The sequence below is a fragment of the Triplophysa dalaica genome, chromosome 1 (genome assembly GCF_015846415.1).
Source record: "Triplophysa dalaica isolate WHDGS20190420 chromosome 1, ASM1584641v1, whole genome shotgun sequence".
NCBI classification, from domain to species: domain Eukaryota; kingdom Metazoa; phylum Chordata; class Actinopteri; order Cypriniformes; family Nemacheilidae; genus Triplophysa; species Triplophysa dalaica.
The window spans coordinates 10477854-10495275 of record NC_079542.1 but is presented as its reverse complement, the minus strand read 5'-3'; the positions used below and the strand labels follow the sequence as shown (position 1 = coordinate 10495275).

General features: G+C 36.7%; 2 protein-coding genes across 7 annotated transcripts; both read left to right on the top strand.

Moving 5' to 3' along the window:
• The first annotated feature begins 653 nt into the window (after window positions 1–653).
• leap2 (liver-expressed antimicrobial peptide 2) lies at window positions 654–3065 on the top strand. The gene is made up of 3 exons (XM_056751667.1): window positions 654–827; window positions 1652–1824; window positions 1977–3065. The coding sequence occupies exons 1-3, from the start codon at window positions 753–755 to the stop codon at window positions 2014–2016; spliced, it is 288 nt and encodes a 95-aa protein (XP_056607645.1). The 5' UTR covers window positions 654–752; the 3' UTR covers window positions 2017–3065.
• A 688-nt stretch (window positions 3066–3753) lies between these two features.
• On the top strand, window positions 3754–17140 carry phka1a (phosphorylase kinase, alpha 1a (muscle)). 6 transcript variants are annotated; one of them, XM_056749449.1, is made up of 34 exons: window positions 3756–3973; window positions 4250–4335; window positions 4973–5131; window positions 5603–5692; window positions 5940–6108; window positions 6344–6426; window positions 6564–6644; window positions 7167–7265; window positions 7358–7504; window positions 7607–7660; window positions 8140–8262; window positions 8761–8856; window positions 9214–9321; window positions 9482–9560; window positions 9666–9800; window positions 9983–10092; window positions 10571–10715; window positions 10909–10987; window positions 11082–11242; window positions 12555–12725; window positions 12940–13028; window positions 13168–13313; window positions 13530–13683; window positions 13816–13895; window positions 13970–14048; window positions 14143–14272; window positions 14407–14508; window positions 14590–14705; window positions 15164–15202; window positions 15493–15537; window positions 15710–15871; window positions 16015–16068; window positions 16506–16706; window positions 16801–17140. In XM_056749449.1, the coding sequence occupies exons 2-34, from the start codon at window positions 4258–4260 to the stop codon at window positions 16972–16974; spliced, it is 3738 nt and encodes a 1245-aa protein (XP_056605427.1). In that variant the 5' UTR covers window positions 3756–3973; window positions 4250–4257; the 3' UTR covers window positions 16975–17140. The 6 variants fall into 6 exon arrangements, with proteins under 6 accessions (XP_056605432.1, XP_056605427.1, XP_056605426.1 ...); XM_056749448.1 differs by having other exon boundaries at window positions 4203–4335; XM_056749452.1 differs by having other exon boundaries at window positions 3756–4335; window positions 5645–5692.
• Window positions 17141–17422: the final 282 nt, after the last annotated feature.

Here is a 17422-nt window from a genome sequence, read left to right as displayed (position 1 = left end):
CTTTAATCAGTCATTGTTCTTTTTCAAGGATTGTGGTTGGTTACGTGATAAAATGAAAACAACTCCATAATATAAACTTTAAGAAACAAAGCTCAAAAACATTTACTTGCATCAGTCACCTTTGGCTTTCTCGCTAAGGGCTTAAGAAAAGTAAACCATACTTGATATAATTGCTTTCAAATGTCTTGTGAACAGCTTTACAATAATTGAATGACCTGAAATGTGCAGAAACATAGTCAAATTAGACTGATAACATCAAGATTCATATGCATGCAATTAATTGCATGGTTAAAAATAATTCACCCTAATTGTGTAGCATGTTATATTTATTATTTGGGATTTTGGGTTTAAAATCGACAGGATTTGATTTATAAAAAGTCATTTTCCACACTGATAACCAACTGAACTTAGAACTCTCTTCCATCAGTGTACCTTAAAATGCTGATAAGCACATGTGCAGAATATGACTGGTCTATATCTTATCCCCATTCTTCTCATCCCTCGCTCCTCACACGCAGCTGCACTCTGAGTCTCAGAGGACAGCTTTGTCCAGCCAAAAACATGTGTCAAATCTGCTTATGAAAAAGCAGAGCGATAGAGTTAGAAAGGGATAGCAAGTGAGAGATGTGAGGGAGAGGCATTAGGTGTTTATTATGCTGGCCGGAGAGTATATAAGGAAGCAAATCGTCTGTAGTTAGTGTTTCTCTGAGCTCACTGAAACAGATCTTGACAGGTTTTGTTGAAACTTCATCATGCAGGATCAGATTATCTTTAACAGATGGACAGTTCTAGCCTGGTGGTTGGTGTTACTAGTGCTTGTCCAGCAGGTAATTATGATTATTGTCAATTTTCTGATTCTACTTTTTCTGCTTTTCTTCTCTACAGTAGCTTTATAATTGAATATGCTCACAGCTCTTTAAAAGGTTAATTTAACACAATATCATTCTGTCGGTTTGATAATATTTCTGCTATTATCTTCCTTAGTTATTTAAGTTGAATGCTTCGTTTTTAAAAAGGCCTATTGTTTAAAATGATAAAAGGAACTTCTACATTGTCTGAAAGTTATTACCGTGTTTTTTTAAGAATTTAGAATTTATAGAATTTATTACTATATTAAAACTTGTATTGTGTTAGCCAATTATTTGAAGAGTTTGGTTCCAAAATGAGATTACACAAAAACAATAAAATTAAAAAATAATGTTTTTTATTATGTAATCATGTTTTATTGTGTTTTAAAGTGTTAGTTATCTGTTTTTTGTTATTATGGCTTAAATCAAAACAATTGATTGGAATGCACAAAAAAACATGATTTTTTAAACAGAGTTATCTCATTTTGAAACCAATCTCTTCATTTGTTCTGTTTAATATTTTATTTTTATTAATATTTTATTTTAATTCCATTGATTCAAAGCAGCTTACATTATATTAATAAATATAATAGATGAATAAATGAAATAAAACAAAGACAGTAGGTATTATTGCAAGATTTTCTTTATTATTTAAGTTTAATAGAAATATAAATACCATGTTGGTTTGTTCGAAATTACTTGACTTGACATTTATTATGTACAGTATGCACAATGGCTGATATATTTTAAACGTTTTATTAAAGGCACATTTATTTATGATGTGTAAATGTATGGTGTTTCAGGTGCTCTGCAGTCCTGTGCCTGACAAAACGGACAAACCAGCAACATCTGAAAAAGATGTTCAAAGGTCACTTAAGAGAACAGCTCGAATGACCCCATTATGGAGGATCATGGGAACTAAACCACATGCAGCTTACTGCCAGAACAACTTTGAGTGCTCAACGGGAATGTGCCGGTGAATTGACAGATCCTTCAAATTAACAATTTTATGATGCTTGCAGTTTCATATTGACCTGTTGCTACTTTAAGTGATTTTTTACTTTACTTTAAGAAATGCAATAGAAAGTATCAGAATTAATTTCAGACCATGTTTTACTTTGTTTACAGGAAAGGCCACTGTTCCTACAGCCAGCCGATAAATTCCTAAAATGAAGACTCCCTCCTCTGATCTGACGCTCTTCACCATAATGCATGTAGGCTACCAAACAGAATCAGATGACAAGCAGTTGATTCTTTAAGCAACTGGGGCCAAATGAATGTGCAGTGCAGTTAATCTTCAGTTAGCTATAGAGTTTTCTAACACCACAAAGGAGGCAATAGGTAATGTTCTGAAGCCATTTCCAGAATTGTGGAAAATTGTGCTTATCATAAAATGTTGGCCCTCTTGAAAGTGCAAAGAAAAATCGACATAACCTCATAACATCTGTAGTGGTATTGCTTTACTGGAAGTATTAGTAGTTATATTTGCATGTTATTTTTTCAAATGGAGTAAAGATGTTATAATACATGTATCACACAGATTTCAGGTTGTGCTAGGAAGTGAGTAAGCTAGGATGTAAGTAATGTAGAATGTAACCTTGGGCCAGTTTCCAAATTAAGCTCTATCTTGGATTGTCGACCCTATAGTACTGAAAACTCAGGACTAAATTTAGCCCCATCCTGGTCCATAGTCTTATATCATGTTACATGGAAGCTATATATTGAGTAGACAAATGTAATGCAAAAAGTGCCGTAGCTCCTCAGAAATGTCGTTGAACTAAAGTTAGTCCAGAGAAAAGAGGGGCAGAGAAAGCGCAAAGGTTGCCCTTATTGATTGTGCCTACATATTAACTATTTCTTGATCCTTTCCCCTTTATCTATGTGTGCTTACAGTGGTAGTATTTAATATAATGTAATGTCCAGACATGTAGCTATTTATGTTGTTATATACTGTACGAATGTTTTATTGCTTTGACAGTCACCTCATCTCATTGATCTAGACATGGATTTTCAACCATCTTTTTCAATAATTTGATTACTTATTTATTCCTATTTTATTTTGTATGTCTCAACAGTTTATATGAAGCTAATTTTCTAAATAGTATTGATTTATAAGATTTACATGTCTTGTTTTGCATACTAATCTACTGTAACTCTAGAATAAATATATATTGTATAATCTAAACGATATGTTAGGGTTTTAAAATAAAAGATTCTCCTGAAAAAGTTTATGAAGAATAATTCTTCTCCTGAAGAATTTAATTTATGAAACCCATGTATACTTACACATTACACATCACTGCCAGCAATTTTAGCAGACTCCTATGTTTTCAATCTTTAAAGAGGACAGCCAAACTTGTGGAGTACAAATTTGTGACTTACTGGTCATTGTGTGCAGTTCTATCTGTATCTGAATCCTAGTTTGATGGAGGGATTACTTGTTTTCGCATGTTTCTGATTTAACGTTGTATATCATTGACATTATTTAAGTCCCCTGATTATAAGGGCATATTTTATCATTAAAGCATTATGTTCTGTCTCTGCAGTAAACAAGATAGTCACGGAATGGTTCAAGGTTACTTTTACCACACATTGTTATATTTTTAAACATTTTAATAGGTAAGGCCTATTTAAATTGCACTGATTTGACTTTGCTGCCATTATGTGGACCTATGGCCCATGAAACGACACCATGTACGAATGTCTGCAATATTTGAACTTGCCGTCAATAAATCTCCACATCCTCGAAGCCACAGTAGCTTAAAAAATAGTTCACCCAAAAATTATTTTTTAATCATTTACTCATCCCATCCTTTCTTTAGACATACTACACTGATTTATTCCAGCATATGTGCACATATCCTTCGTGACGTCAGGATCGTGACGTCCCCTCTATTTTCGCGCAATGAATAATCAATGAATCAAAAGCATGTGTGTTTATATTACCCCCACAAACACTTTCTCTTTAAATGGAATCAATATTTAACATTTTCATTTGCTCAAGTTATTTTCACGGTGATGTTATTTTGAAAAGTGGGAAGTTCCTCCCAGCCGGACTGACTTCAGTTAGTATAGTCGTAACAGTGTGCAGTGAACGAGAAATTTACTTTCCTTCCGGATTTCAGGTTCGTTCATGTTCGCTATTCGTGCGCAATTCAGTCTTTTCGGGTTTTAAAAGTGTTCTTGAAAAACTTTGACGCCAGCAGCATTTATGCAGTGATCCAGCGTTTTGTCATGCAGCTCGTGCTTGTCTCTACTTAACGGCGCCATGCTATCGTTTGGCAACTTTGCGTCAAATTGCAATAGCTTGACCCTATTTTGTCCAGCAATGTAACGCGTGTGTTTATTTCAAAGGATGTTGGCTGTTCTTAAACCATAAACGTCTTTAACAAACTTGCTAGGAACTAAAATGAGGAGTCGCAGCAACTCTGGAGTTAAACTTGACAACTACGCGCGGATAGTTCAGCAGACTATTCTGCGTCACCAAGTGAGTGTTTTCATTTCTATAGGCTTTCACAATTTAAAACAGTTTGGTAAAAACATGCAAACTAAACGTGTGACGATTTGATGCCATGAATTACTTAAAAAGTATTGGAATTTAGTGTTTGCGAAACAAATTGTGTATGTATAGTACAGGCATATACATTACAGTTCAATGGTTTAGTCATGGTCTCAAAAGTTTAAATGTGGAATGACTTAATACCAAATAATGAAGAAAAAGCATCCAAAAACCCTTGAGTAGATGGGAACTCCTGCAATACTGTCCAAAAAGCATCTAATGGTGAGACATCAAGAAACTGGCTTGAAAAATAGCAAAAGTACATTGGTGACTTTACCATAGTTTGGATTTATCTTTTAGTCACAACATAATTCACATAGTTACATTTCTGTTATTCCATAGTTTTGATGAATTACTATTTTCTAAAAGGCAGAAAAACACACACATATATATATATATATATATATATAGCTTGTGACCTAAACTTATGAACAATAGTGTACATTTAGCAAAAAGTCATGCTGATGCATATTGGTTACGTACAGGGCAAACTTGAGGTTTAACTGAAACACTTGCAGGACAGATTGATCATATAACTGCAACTAACTGTATTTGTAACATGTAGGATCCAGTGACAGGTCTGTTACCAGCGAGCAAAGAACAGCCTGATGCCTGGGTCAGGGACAATGTGTACAGCATCCTATCTGTCTGGGCACTTAGTTTGGCTTACAGGAAGAATGCAGACCGTGATGAAGATAAAGCTAAAGCCTATGAGCTTGAACAGGTAGGATTCAATAGTATTTTAGAATGTGCTTTTATTGCTTTACCGGCTGACTCAGAGGTCCGAGGTCACAGGTCACTCACAGTTTTTGCTTTTATTAGGTCTATAAGCTTTTGAGAGGTTTTCTTAAACAACCTGTATAGAAAGAAATCAAGGAACCAACAAACTCATACGCAGACCAAACATGTTCAGCTAGCCAGAACATTTAAAGATATACAATTAAATTTTATATTAGAAGCAGAATATTCACAATGAGAGTTTAAGTTGTGCCTTGTTTTACATAAGTTTAGTGTATGTTATTGTGGAGAAATGTCAGCTATCGTTTAAAGCATTACTGTGTATGCGTCACCCGAGTGTAAATGTCATCTTTAGTGAGAGCGCACACGTGTCATGTTACTCTTTCCTGTGCTATGAAACTAGGAGCAGAAAAGGTCAGAGTTGAGCTTGTGTTCCAACCATGTGTTGTTTTTGTAGACTGTGGGTCCTGATCTATTCTCTGTTTTTATGGTCCCTCAGAGTGTAGTGAAGTTAATGAGGGGACTGCTTCAGTGCATCATGCACCAGGTATTGCCACTTCGCTCACCACACTGCACAGTTAACACATAAACCGATACGGTAAAAAAATACAGCTGATCAACAATGCTTTTTATTTTTGATCCAACATGTATGCGTACAAACAGGTCTACATAAACATCTTAACCTGTCAATGCCAAACTATGTTTAACAACAACAGCCTCAGTGTGGATTAAGTTAGCAGAAGACAGACCACTAGTATTATCTGAAGTGCTCTCTTGTCCTCTCATGCAATCAGCTGGACAAGGTGGAGAAGTTTAAATACAGCAAGAGCTGTTTGGACTGCCTCCATGCCAAGTACAACACTCACACCTGTGCCACCGTGGTGGGTGACCAAGAGTGGGGGCATCTTCAGCTCGATGCAACTTCACTCTTCCTCCTTTTCCTGGCACAGATGACCGCCTCAGGTACAGCGTGGCATGTGAGACTCTTAAAGGACTTGTTTATCTAAAAAGTCATCAGTTGCTCACCCTTATGTTTTTTCAAACATGTGGTGAAAATGATCATAGATTCACATTTTCAGTTTTATACTATATATCTCATGAAGTCACCATGTCTTATTGACCAGTGTTTAAGTCTTGTTGTGAGTTTGATCGTCAGTAGAATATATCCCATTCACCCATATGTGTTCCTTTATTTTAGGGCTGCACATTGTGTACACTCAGGACGAGGTGGATGTGGTACAAAATCTGATGTTTTACATTGAGTCTGCATATAAAGTGGCTGTAAGTCCTACAAAATCTACAAAAAGGGTCTATATATGTTATTCGTCCTTAACATAATGTGATTCGCTTGGATCTGTGATTGTTATAAAAGAATTGCTTTATCTCTGTACCTGATGATATGTCCTCTGATGGTTTAGGATTTTGGGATGTGGGAGAGAGGAGACAAAACCAATCAGGGGATTCCCGAGCTAAACGCAAGCTCCATCGGAATGGCGAAAGTGGGTCCTGCAAAAAATGAATGGATTACAAATCAAATCTCATTGTGTGTGTCAGCTGTTCCCCATTTTCAACTTGCTCATTCACATTTCACATAATGTCACCAATCCTTGCCAGCTGAGAATTCGCAGGAGTTGGACGTTGTAGACTCATGTGCACACGCTTTAAATGTCTCTGATGAACGTGACCTAATGTAATCTCAGTGGGGCCTCGCTCAGTGGGGTATAAGTGCTCCTTCCCCACTTTTCCTGCCAATTTTAGTCCCTTATACTTGTTCCTCTTTCAACAGTTTGTTCAGAAAGTAACACATTGACTGTTCTTTTACAGAGAATTTATGACTGTTGGGGAGAAAGCTAGCCCTTTACCTCATTTTAATTCTAGCCATGGTGGTCACTTCCCTTTTGGTTCAGTGTTAAAGCCATGATTTAGGTCAACGCTGAATAAGGATTTGCTTTGTGGCTTATGAATAAAGATTCTAACTGGAACAAAATAAGACCTCCTGAACGAACCCTTTATAACTGCAGGCGGCACTTGAAGCGCTAGATGACTTGAATTTATTTGGAGCCAAAGGGGGCCCTTGCTCTGTTGTTCATACCTTACCAGATGATATCCAGCACTGTCAGGTAAGACTAGTGGCCCAAATTTTCTTATGCTTTAAACATCAGCTTTTTTTATAAAAAGAGCATTACTATTGTGTCTCAACTAATCATTTCAGTCCACCCTGAGCTCCATGTTACCCAGAGCCTCAACATCTAAAGAGGTGGATGCTGGGCTGTTGTCCATCATTTCATATCCAGCCTTTGCTGTGGAGGACATGGAATTAGTCAACATCACTAAGGAGGAAATCATCTCCAAGCTGCAGGTTATATCTTTATTCTTAACATGAAGAACATCAGTTGGTCTGGTTGTCCCTCCAAATTTCCAAAATGACTTATTGTTGCTTTTGCTTCTTTGTTCTTTGTAGGGAAGATACGGCTGTTGCCGTTTTCTTAGAGATGGCCACAAAACTCCTAAAGAGGTCAGTAAATCTAGTGTGCATGGACAAAGCAGGCCATATTTCAATTTACTGACTATACAAATAACACTTCTGTTGATCTTTAGTCATCTTTGTAAAAGCCAAAACTCTAACACTACAATAAGGTGATATTATTTAATGCAGAAGCTAACAATGAACAATTTAGTTTTTCAGCAATTATTAATCCTTGTCAATGTTAGTTCATGGTGCAAAAACTAATGTCAACAGTGACAACTTTTGATGTGATTTTGATTTGTAATAATGTTTTAGTAAATGGTGAAATTAACATGAATTAATATTAATAAAAGCTTTTAACGTATTGTTCATTGTTAGTTCAAGTAAGCTAATGCATTAACTAATTGTTAACAAATAGCACCTTATTGTAAAGTGTCACGGCCAAAACAATATTGTCAATGCATAAATATGAGGCTGTTACTGTTGTGTCTCTAATTATTTATTAACATTTTTCTTTTCTTTTATAGGACCCCAGCAGACTGTACTATGAATCTGCTGAGTTAAAGCTTTTCGAAAACATTGAATGTGAGTGGCCACTTTTCTGGACCTACCTGATCTTAGATGGCATCTTCATCAACAGTCCAGAGCAGGTTAGATGATGTCAAATTTTCAGATCTCTTGCTCAAATATGATTAAAGTAATTGTTCACTCAACTATCACACTATCATCATTTATGCGCGCTCTTGTCATGAGGTCTATGACTTTCTATCTTGTGCAGAACAAAAAGGATATTTTGAAGAATATTGCTAACCGGCACCCATTCACTTCTTTTGTGTTCTGCGGAAGAAAGTCATACATGTTTAAAATGACGAGACGGTGAGATTACTAGAATTCAAAGCATTGAGTGTAAACACTAGTATCCTCCTTTATTGCTACACTGACAGTTGTTTTATCAAATGTATTTATTACATACATAGTGCAAACTAACAGTTGTGAGTGCACATGTGGGTAGTTTACTATGTGTCCTATGGTGGGGCAGCAAGATTTTTGAATAAAAACTGCAATATGTTTGATACTGTATATATACTGTATGGAGTGTTGAGTTGCTGATGCGGCTGAGCTGTAGTTCTCATTTTCTGTTCTCTCAGGTGCAGGAATATAGAGAAGCTCTTGAAGGCATCATGATCAAACAGAAAGATGGGATACAACTGCTGCCTGAGCTCTATAGTGTTCCTCCTGATAAGGTAAAAATATATAGACTAGTTGCAGCCAAAAGCCTTGTGGGCAGTGCTCTGACATGTGGCGCGGTTGCGCATCATGCGACCCGAGTTCGAATCCCGTCTTGTGGTCCTTGCTCGAACCCACTCCCTTCTCTCTCCCACTTCGCTTCCTGTCTGTACAACTGTAAAATTAAAGGCAAAACTTCAAAAAAACTCTTACAAAAAAAAAAAATATATATATATGAGTATCTCACATAAATATCAGTAAAACATCACTGGATTTGTGTGCGTTCCAATTGAAATTTAGATTGAATTTTTAAATGAATTATATTTTCTTAAGTATAGGCTTTAGGGTTTGTTTTTTGTTCTCTTTATTTTCAGGTGGATGAAGAGTATGTTAATCCTCACTCTGTGGAGAGAATCCCAATGGAAAAGTGTCCTCTGAAGTGGGGACAGTCCCTCTATATACTGGGCAATCTGTTAGCAGAGGTAAGAGGTTATAGCTAGGTCATATCTTTGCATTAAAAATGTTAGATGCAGTATTGGAGTGTATTTCTGCTCTAATGATCATCTTGGAGCCATAGTTCTTATTTTAACTATTGGTACCAAAGACATCATCATTTTGAATAATCTTTTGTTTCAATTTTAGGGTTTCCTGGCTCCTGGAGAGATAGACCCATTGAACCGTAGGTTCTCCACCATCCCTAAACCAGATGTTGTGGTACAAGGTATATATTTCAGACATTCTTTTTGAGACCATTAGAATTGAATTCCTACCGGCACACACAATGGTTTCATTTGTCACCACAGTGTTTCTATTTTGTTTGGTTTAGTGTCCATTCTTGCTGAGAACGAGGACATTAAGGCCCTGCTGCTGAAGAATGGAATTGATGTGGAGACTGCGGCAGATATCCACCCTATTAAAGTGCAGCCATCTCGAGTTCTCAGCCACATTTATGCAAGGCTAGGTAGGAGGGCTTACTTTTTACTAGGTTTATGATTAAAAAAAAAATATTGTATGAGTGATGGCATTGGCATCTTTAATCCTGATACAGTTGTGTGTAACATCAGCGGCCACCGGTAAAAGATACTGGAGTCTGTTGTATTTATGTACAGATGTTGTAATGTGTATGTTTTATCTTTCTCTAAGGGCGTAATGAAAGGCTTGGACTGACTGGCAGACCGTATCGTCGGATTGGTGTGCTGGGAACCTCCAAGCTCTACATAATCCGCAACACCATCTTTACCTTCACACCTCAGGTTCTTCATAATGTGCTAAAGTAGGCATGCGTGAGCCTTATGGCGATTTAAAGAGGCTTGGGCAAGTGCTTGGTCACCCAGCATCAGTAAAATTGCCCATAGAACGATTAAATGTGATAGTTCACCCAATAATACAGTTTCTGTCATCATTTACTCAACCGCTTTTCATTTCAAACTTGTAAGACTTCCTTTCTTCTGCAGAACACATAAGAAGATATTTTGAATAATGTTGTTAACTTGCCTCCATTCACTTGCATTGGTTTGTGTCCATACAATAGAAGTGAATGTGGGCCTTTGCTGTTCGGTTCCTGACTTTTTTTTAAATATCTTTTTTTTGTTCTGTTTTTAAAAGTGAAAGTCATAACGGTTTGAAATGACAAGAGGTCATGATATAAGTAACATTTTTTGGTGAACAATCTCTTAAACATCAAACCTTACTGGTTTTTCTCTTCTCTCTGGTTGTGTGACGACGCTGTAGTTCATAGATCATCAGCAGTTTTATCTGGCTCTGGACAATAAGATGATAGTGGAGATGTTAAGAACTGATCTGTCGTACCTGTCCTCTCGTTGGAGGATGACTGGCCGCCCGACCGTCACCTTTCCTATCTCCCAGACCATGCTGAGTGAGTGAAAACCAGGGGCTTTTTTAATCCAGTGTCAAATTATTTCATAAAAATATATAATATTAAGGATCTCTCTCAGTGGTATAACTGCTGTTTGTATCATTATATAATTTTTTTATATTTCAGTTATATTTCAGGTATTTAAATGTTAGCCTACAGTGCTTTTAGATATTGTTCTGTATTTTCTTTTCAGATGAAGATCACTCAGATTTGGACCCTGCTGTGCTGGCTACACTTAAAAAGCTACAGGATGGTTACTTTGGAGGGGCAAGGTCAGGGAATGAGAATGTGCATAAACATCATGTCATCAATATAAAATGTAATGTTTGGCTAACTTTCTCAATGGTGTCAATTTTGCTACTGTAGGATCCAGACCGGCAAGTTATCGGAGTTCCTGACCACATCTTGTTTTGCTCATTTGAGCTTCCTTGATATTGGTAAGACACGCTCCGGTAATAGGGGCTGGAGTGAAGATGATGATGACGGCTACTTTGCAGGTGCTGTGCATGACCTGAACTTCAATGATGGTAAGAGAAACAACAAGGTTTTCTGGGGTCTAAGTGGTCAAACACTGATGTTGTTAATGTGAAATGCAGCCCTAGGCCTTGTATGATCTGTGTTCTATTCTTTATAGTTGGTTGTGATATTTTTATATTTTGTTGCTTTTCCCATTTTTGGATTCTTAGGGCAAGGCTATATTGTAATCTATATGTTTCCACAGTTTATTCCTTTTAATCTTTTGACTTTATTATTATTAGGGTTTGGTTGTTTGTTTATTTAAGAACTTGTAATGCGTTACTGTTTCCTCCAGCAAATTCTACACTTCTGACCCTTGACCATCCTGGTTAATATCAGCATGTCAGACCATTTCTCTACCATCATTGCAAGATGTTTGACCATTGTGATTTATGTGTTGATCTTTGGCAATGAACACTGGAATGTCAAAGTAGTGTCATGTTGCTCAAGATTCTTGAAATCTTTTATATTGGCTTGTTGCACACTTCAGTCAAGTGGGTGAGTCCCATAAATATGTCACATTTAATTTTAATACAAAAGAAAGTACAAAACAATTAGATTTTGAAAAAATGGGAAATGTATATAATAATTCATTATTTTGATGACCATTAAGCATTTGCATTGTCATTACTATAATACGAAAAGAATCCTATTTTCATATTCTCATTCTTGTATTGTAACAAAACTATTAATTGATTAATTTTAATGATAATACTTTTATTAATTAATGTTATTAAATGTTTCTATTGTTATTAATCTTTATAATTTTATTTATAAAATATAAAATTTTCATTAGGTTTTTATACGTCATAGTAGTGGTGAATTTTTTTGTACCACTTTTAATTTATGATTTTTATTATTTTAAGTCATATTACAGTAATAAAAATTAGATTGTAATAGTAGATTGCCAGTGCTCATTACAGCTAGGAGAATTGGGGGCTGAAATATGTTTAATTATACTAAATAAAATATCACAATAAAGAAAATAGTTTTTATTTTCTTAATTTCCGATTACACTTCACCAAGACATTCAGACAACCTTTGTGGGATTCACCCAAGTATTTGCTTGAAAACCTTTCCTGTGTAGAATGGAATTGATGACCGAGGATGAAAGCATTTTAGAAATGAATAGTCAGGGTTATCAAGCTTGAATTTTTCTCTAAGGAATGCACTTAAACTTGCACTGTAGATTGTAATGTCACAAAAAGACTTGTGATTTAACGTCTGTTTTCTTGCTACTTAGTGTCAACTCCACAGCTACCTCTCTCTCTCTCTCACTTCATCTCCAGTGTTAAAACTGACTTACAACACTTTGTTTCTCAGAAACAGATGACCTAGCACAATACCTGGACCAGCTGTTAACTGCAAGTGCACCTCAGCAGGGTCTCCCAGTCGAGGCAGAGGTTAAAGGACTAACTCGCTTCAAGGCTGCGGCCACTAAGACAAGAGAGATGGTGTCCCTCATGAACAAAGCCAAAGAGCTTCAAATCCACAGTGAGCTGAACTAGTACAGATATGAAAAAATGTGGTATATGATGCTCTTTAACCAACATTGGAGTTTGGCACATTGATAATACAAAGAAAATCATTGTTGTATGTTAGCAACACAAAATCAGTTATTCACTGGTTTGATCTGCCCAACAAAGCAAATGTTGTACTTTTTCTGTTCTCTTTTGATTTTTGTTTTGTATCCATATCTGTTTTTCAGATTTGCACATGTATCTTCCCAATAAGATTTTTCGCTCCCCTCAGCCTGCATTGAATCTTAAAGATTTCCCTGGACCAAGGGCCAGTCAGGTAGAATGTGAAATGTGAAAAGCTTGCACAGAGCTTAAATAAACTACTGAAATTAGTTTTACAATATATTTTTCCCATCTTAAAAACAGAAAAGACTCAAAGACCCCTAAAATATGTATTCTTTTTAAAATCTATGTAGGGTCCAGAGGTCTTCGGTTCCCCTGTGTTTAACCTGCCACGGGACGATCAGGGTGCCATTGACCACAATTGTCTAGTCCAGTTGCTCAGAGACACTCAGAGCCTTCATGACCAGGCAGACATCCTTTTCATCCTTTTTAAAGACAAGTAAGCTCTTTACTATTTTACCCTCACTCATAATACTTCTATTTATATATTGTGAGAAAATTGATTTACCACTGTAGGACACTACAGGCTTCCCTTCTAAGAGGAAGAGATTAATATAGTTTTCAAAGTTTTAGTATTCAAAGTTTGGGTGCTGGTTGTATTGGTGCCGTGATCATGCAGTTTGTGAAGTATAATATTGGATGTGTTTTCTCAAAGGGGAATGGAGTGGGACACACAGTTGCATGGGAAAGGCAGCACTGTTAAGAGTTTACTGGTAGAACTTAATCAGAAGGCAGGAGACCTGCGCTACTGGGATCTTATCCGCATGATTTCAGGCATGCTTCGCAAGAAAGTGGAGGAACTGGACTGGGTAAAGACCATCAAGCTGGCTCGTAGAAACAGAAACGCGCATAGCCCCTTCAGCTTCTGCGGTTCACCTTACAAGATTTGATGTATTGTTTGTTCTTTATGATTCAAGCGTTGTCATGATTTTTTTTTGTAGGCCTGTTCAGATTTATTGGCTCATCAGAAGCACTTGACAGTCGGATTACCGCCTGAGCCGAGGGAGAAGACCATTACTGCGTAAGACTTCATGGTCACGTGACTACACTGCACTATACAGTTAGCATATATGTGATCTGATTGTTTCTCTGTAGGCCTTTGCCACCGGACCAGCTGGTTTCACTTATTGATCAAGCCAGTGAGAGCAACATCACCATTGCCATCCTCACACAGGTTACACACTCCTTAATACTTACTTTTTTGACAAAACCTAGAACCTATACGATTAATTCTGCTTTTAATATATTTTGTTTGTTCTGTCTGTTAGGAAATTATGGTGTACTTGGCAATGATCATCAGAACTCAGCCCACTTTGTTCAGTGAGATGTTCAGACTGAGGATCGGCCTCATCATTCAGGTCATGGCTACTGAACTGGCCCAGTCTCTAAACTGTTCAGGTACTGCATCGATCTTATAGTTCATATCGCATCTTAGGATCTTACATCGTTTTTACACAAATGTGTAACAGAACACTTTATGACATCATCTATGGTTTATGATAGCAAATTGTTTAACCTTCTTTGTGTTACAGGTGAGGAGGCCACTGAGAGTTTAATGAAACTCAGTCCCTCTGAGTTGAAGAATCTTCTCCATCACATTCTGAGTGGCAAAGAATTTGGAGTTCAGAGAAGTGGTTAGTGACGGAACCAGAATTATTTAAAAATTGCATTTGTGTTGTGATCATTTGTCTTATTGCGCACCTTTGGAATTTCAGTGCGTTCAGTTGAGCCGGGTGTCACTCCTGTTATTTCCATCCATGAGGTTGGTAATGTTGGTGCCACTAAGAGTGAGCGTGCAGGCATCAGCAAACTGAAGAGTGATATGAAGTTGGTAGGTGATGCATTCGGACTGCTCAACATTCAAAAGCACTTAACGGGACGGTTTACCCCAAAATGAATATTCTGTCATCATTTACTCACCCCCAGATTGTTCAAAAGCTGTATACATTTATTTATACTGATGAACAAAGGGAAAGATATTTGGAAGAATGTCAGTAACCAATCAGATCTCATCCCTCATTGACTGCCATAGTATTTATTTTCCCTACTATCGCAGTCAATCAGTTTGGTTACTGACATTCTTCCAAATATCTTTCACTGTGTTCATCAGAACAAAGAAATGTATAAAGATTTTAAACAACTCGAGGGTAAGTAAATGAAGACAGAATTTTAAATTTTGGGTGAGCTGTCTCTTTATGAGCTTAAAAAAGAAGAACAATATTGTGTCAATACAGTATGGTTGCTGTCACTTGAAATCTGCCTGTTTTAATAGTGTTTAAATGTTTTCAGCTGGAAGATCTCAGATTCTCTTGGTCAACCCAAAGTAAGGTGACGTGACTAATGAGCTCTGAGTGTAATGGTCAGGAAAAATCAGGACTAGAAAATTAAGATGCTAATCAACATAATTTAGTAAATCTGGGTTATAATGGTCTATGATTTAAATAGTATGGGAGGACATCCACAGTGCACCTTAATATCAGGTTTAAATGGAAATCTACAGGTCACTGGGCCTGCCGGTGTGTGGCAATTCCATGGGTGATTTAAACAGAATTGTAGCATCTCAAATGTTTTGTCTTTTAGAAAACTGACCACCTCCATTGCTTTTTGTGTCTTTTCAGACGTTTTCAGGTCAATCCTTTGACATTGAGCATGTTGAGTCGGGGGTAAGATTCTGCTTTCTTGCATACTTATTATTGTGTTGTTGTAATGCATGCCTTTTCCTGTGTACTGGCCATAAATTATAATGATGAGTTTACATTAATGACAGATAATGCATATGTTCATGATTCTCCAGTCAAACTTTTTTTTTGACCTGAGCTTAAATGCAATTTACAGAGGTACCGTATCCCTTCAATCGATGCATCTGATAGCTCAGTTGGTCTTGGCATGCCCCGAGACATTCGACAAGGCCAGTGGCTACGCAGAAGAAGGCTTGATGGTGCTCTCAACAGAGTGCCTGTGGGTTTTTATCGTAAGGTCTGGAAGATTCTACAGAAGGTTAGGAGAATTTGCAATTAAATTCATATTAATAATATAAGAAATGGACTTTAAGGCACCTCTCAGGCTATAGTAAAAACAAAAAATTTGATTCAAAGATTCACAGAATTGTTGAATGTTTTTATTTGTATTTTTGTCCCCAGTGTCATGGACTATCCATTGAAGGCTTTGTGCTGCCATCTTCAACTACAAGAGAGGTTTGAGTCCTTTAATTCGCCCCTTCAGATGAACTTTTAAAAAATGTTTTATACTCTTCTTGTTTTCCTTAAGAAGTATACAGTGGTGTGAAAAAGTATTTGGCCCCCTCTGGTTATTTTGTTTTTTTATATTTATCATATGCTAAAATGATTACTTTTTCACATAGGGCCAGAAATGTTTGGATTGTTATTTAGTGTAATAAATAAAACCATCATTTTAAAACTGCATTTTGTATTTACTCTGGTACTCTTTGTGTCATATATATATATTTTTTGATGATCTGGATCATTTAAGGATGACAAAAATGCAAAAAAACAAAAAAAAATCAGGAAGGGGGCAAATACTTTTTCACACGACTGTATCTTCTCTGTAACCTCCACTTCTCTTCTTCACACTGTATATCCTTCGAAATCTGTATTTATTCCTCTCTCTCTAGATGACCCCGGGTGAGATTAAGTTTTCTGTGCATGTCGAAAGGGTGCTTAACCGTGTCCCTCAGCCTGAGTATAGACAGCTGCTGGTGGAGGGGATCCTGGTACTTACCATGTTGGCTGATGTGGACATACAAAGCATTGGCAGCATCATCCATGTAGAGAAGATTGTTCATATTGCCAATGACATATTCTACAAAGACCAGGTGGCTGCATGTATTTGAAAAAGTTTTATTCAGCCTGTTTTCACTTGCCACATAGTATTAACAATCTAAAAAATCGTTCTCTCTCATGCTACAGAAGGATCTTGGTGCTGAGGACAGTATGTTAGAAAAGGATCAATCCACCGGAATCTGTCAGCTCCTGTATGATACTGCACCCAGTGGCCGTTTTGGCACCATGACTTACCTCACTAAAGCAGTGGCCACCTATGTTCAGGATTTCCTTCCTAGTGGCTCCTGCACTGTACAGTGATGCAGTGTTTTTATTTGAAAAGAGTAGTGCGTATTGTACAGTGTAGAAACCGGTATTTTATAGAAGTTCAAATATACTAATTTAACATAGAAATGTTATGTGTGCAGAATTTGTGAATTTGAAGCATGTTGATAAAGGCGTAACTGGAATAAACTTGTTGAACATTTGCTTTTTTTTATTCAGTATAAAATAGGCATTAACATGAGCTGCATTGTTAATATTTTGTATAAAACAAAATGAAGAGCTCGTTTTAATCTGATGTGCAAGTGTATTCAATGAAAATATGAATACTTGTATTGTAATGAATTAAAATTGGTTGTGTAGCGCAGAGAAAAGTAAAAATCATTGTTACTAAAGATATTTTGTCGAGCAGAGATGATATATTTTGGGTTCTTTACGATATACTCTTTATAATTCATTTATTCATTCATAATCCGCACCTGGCTAA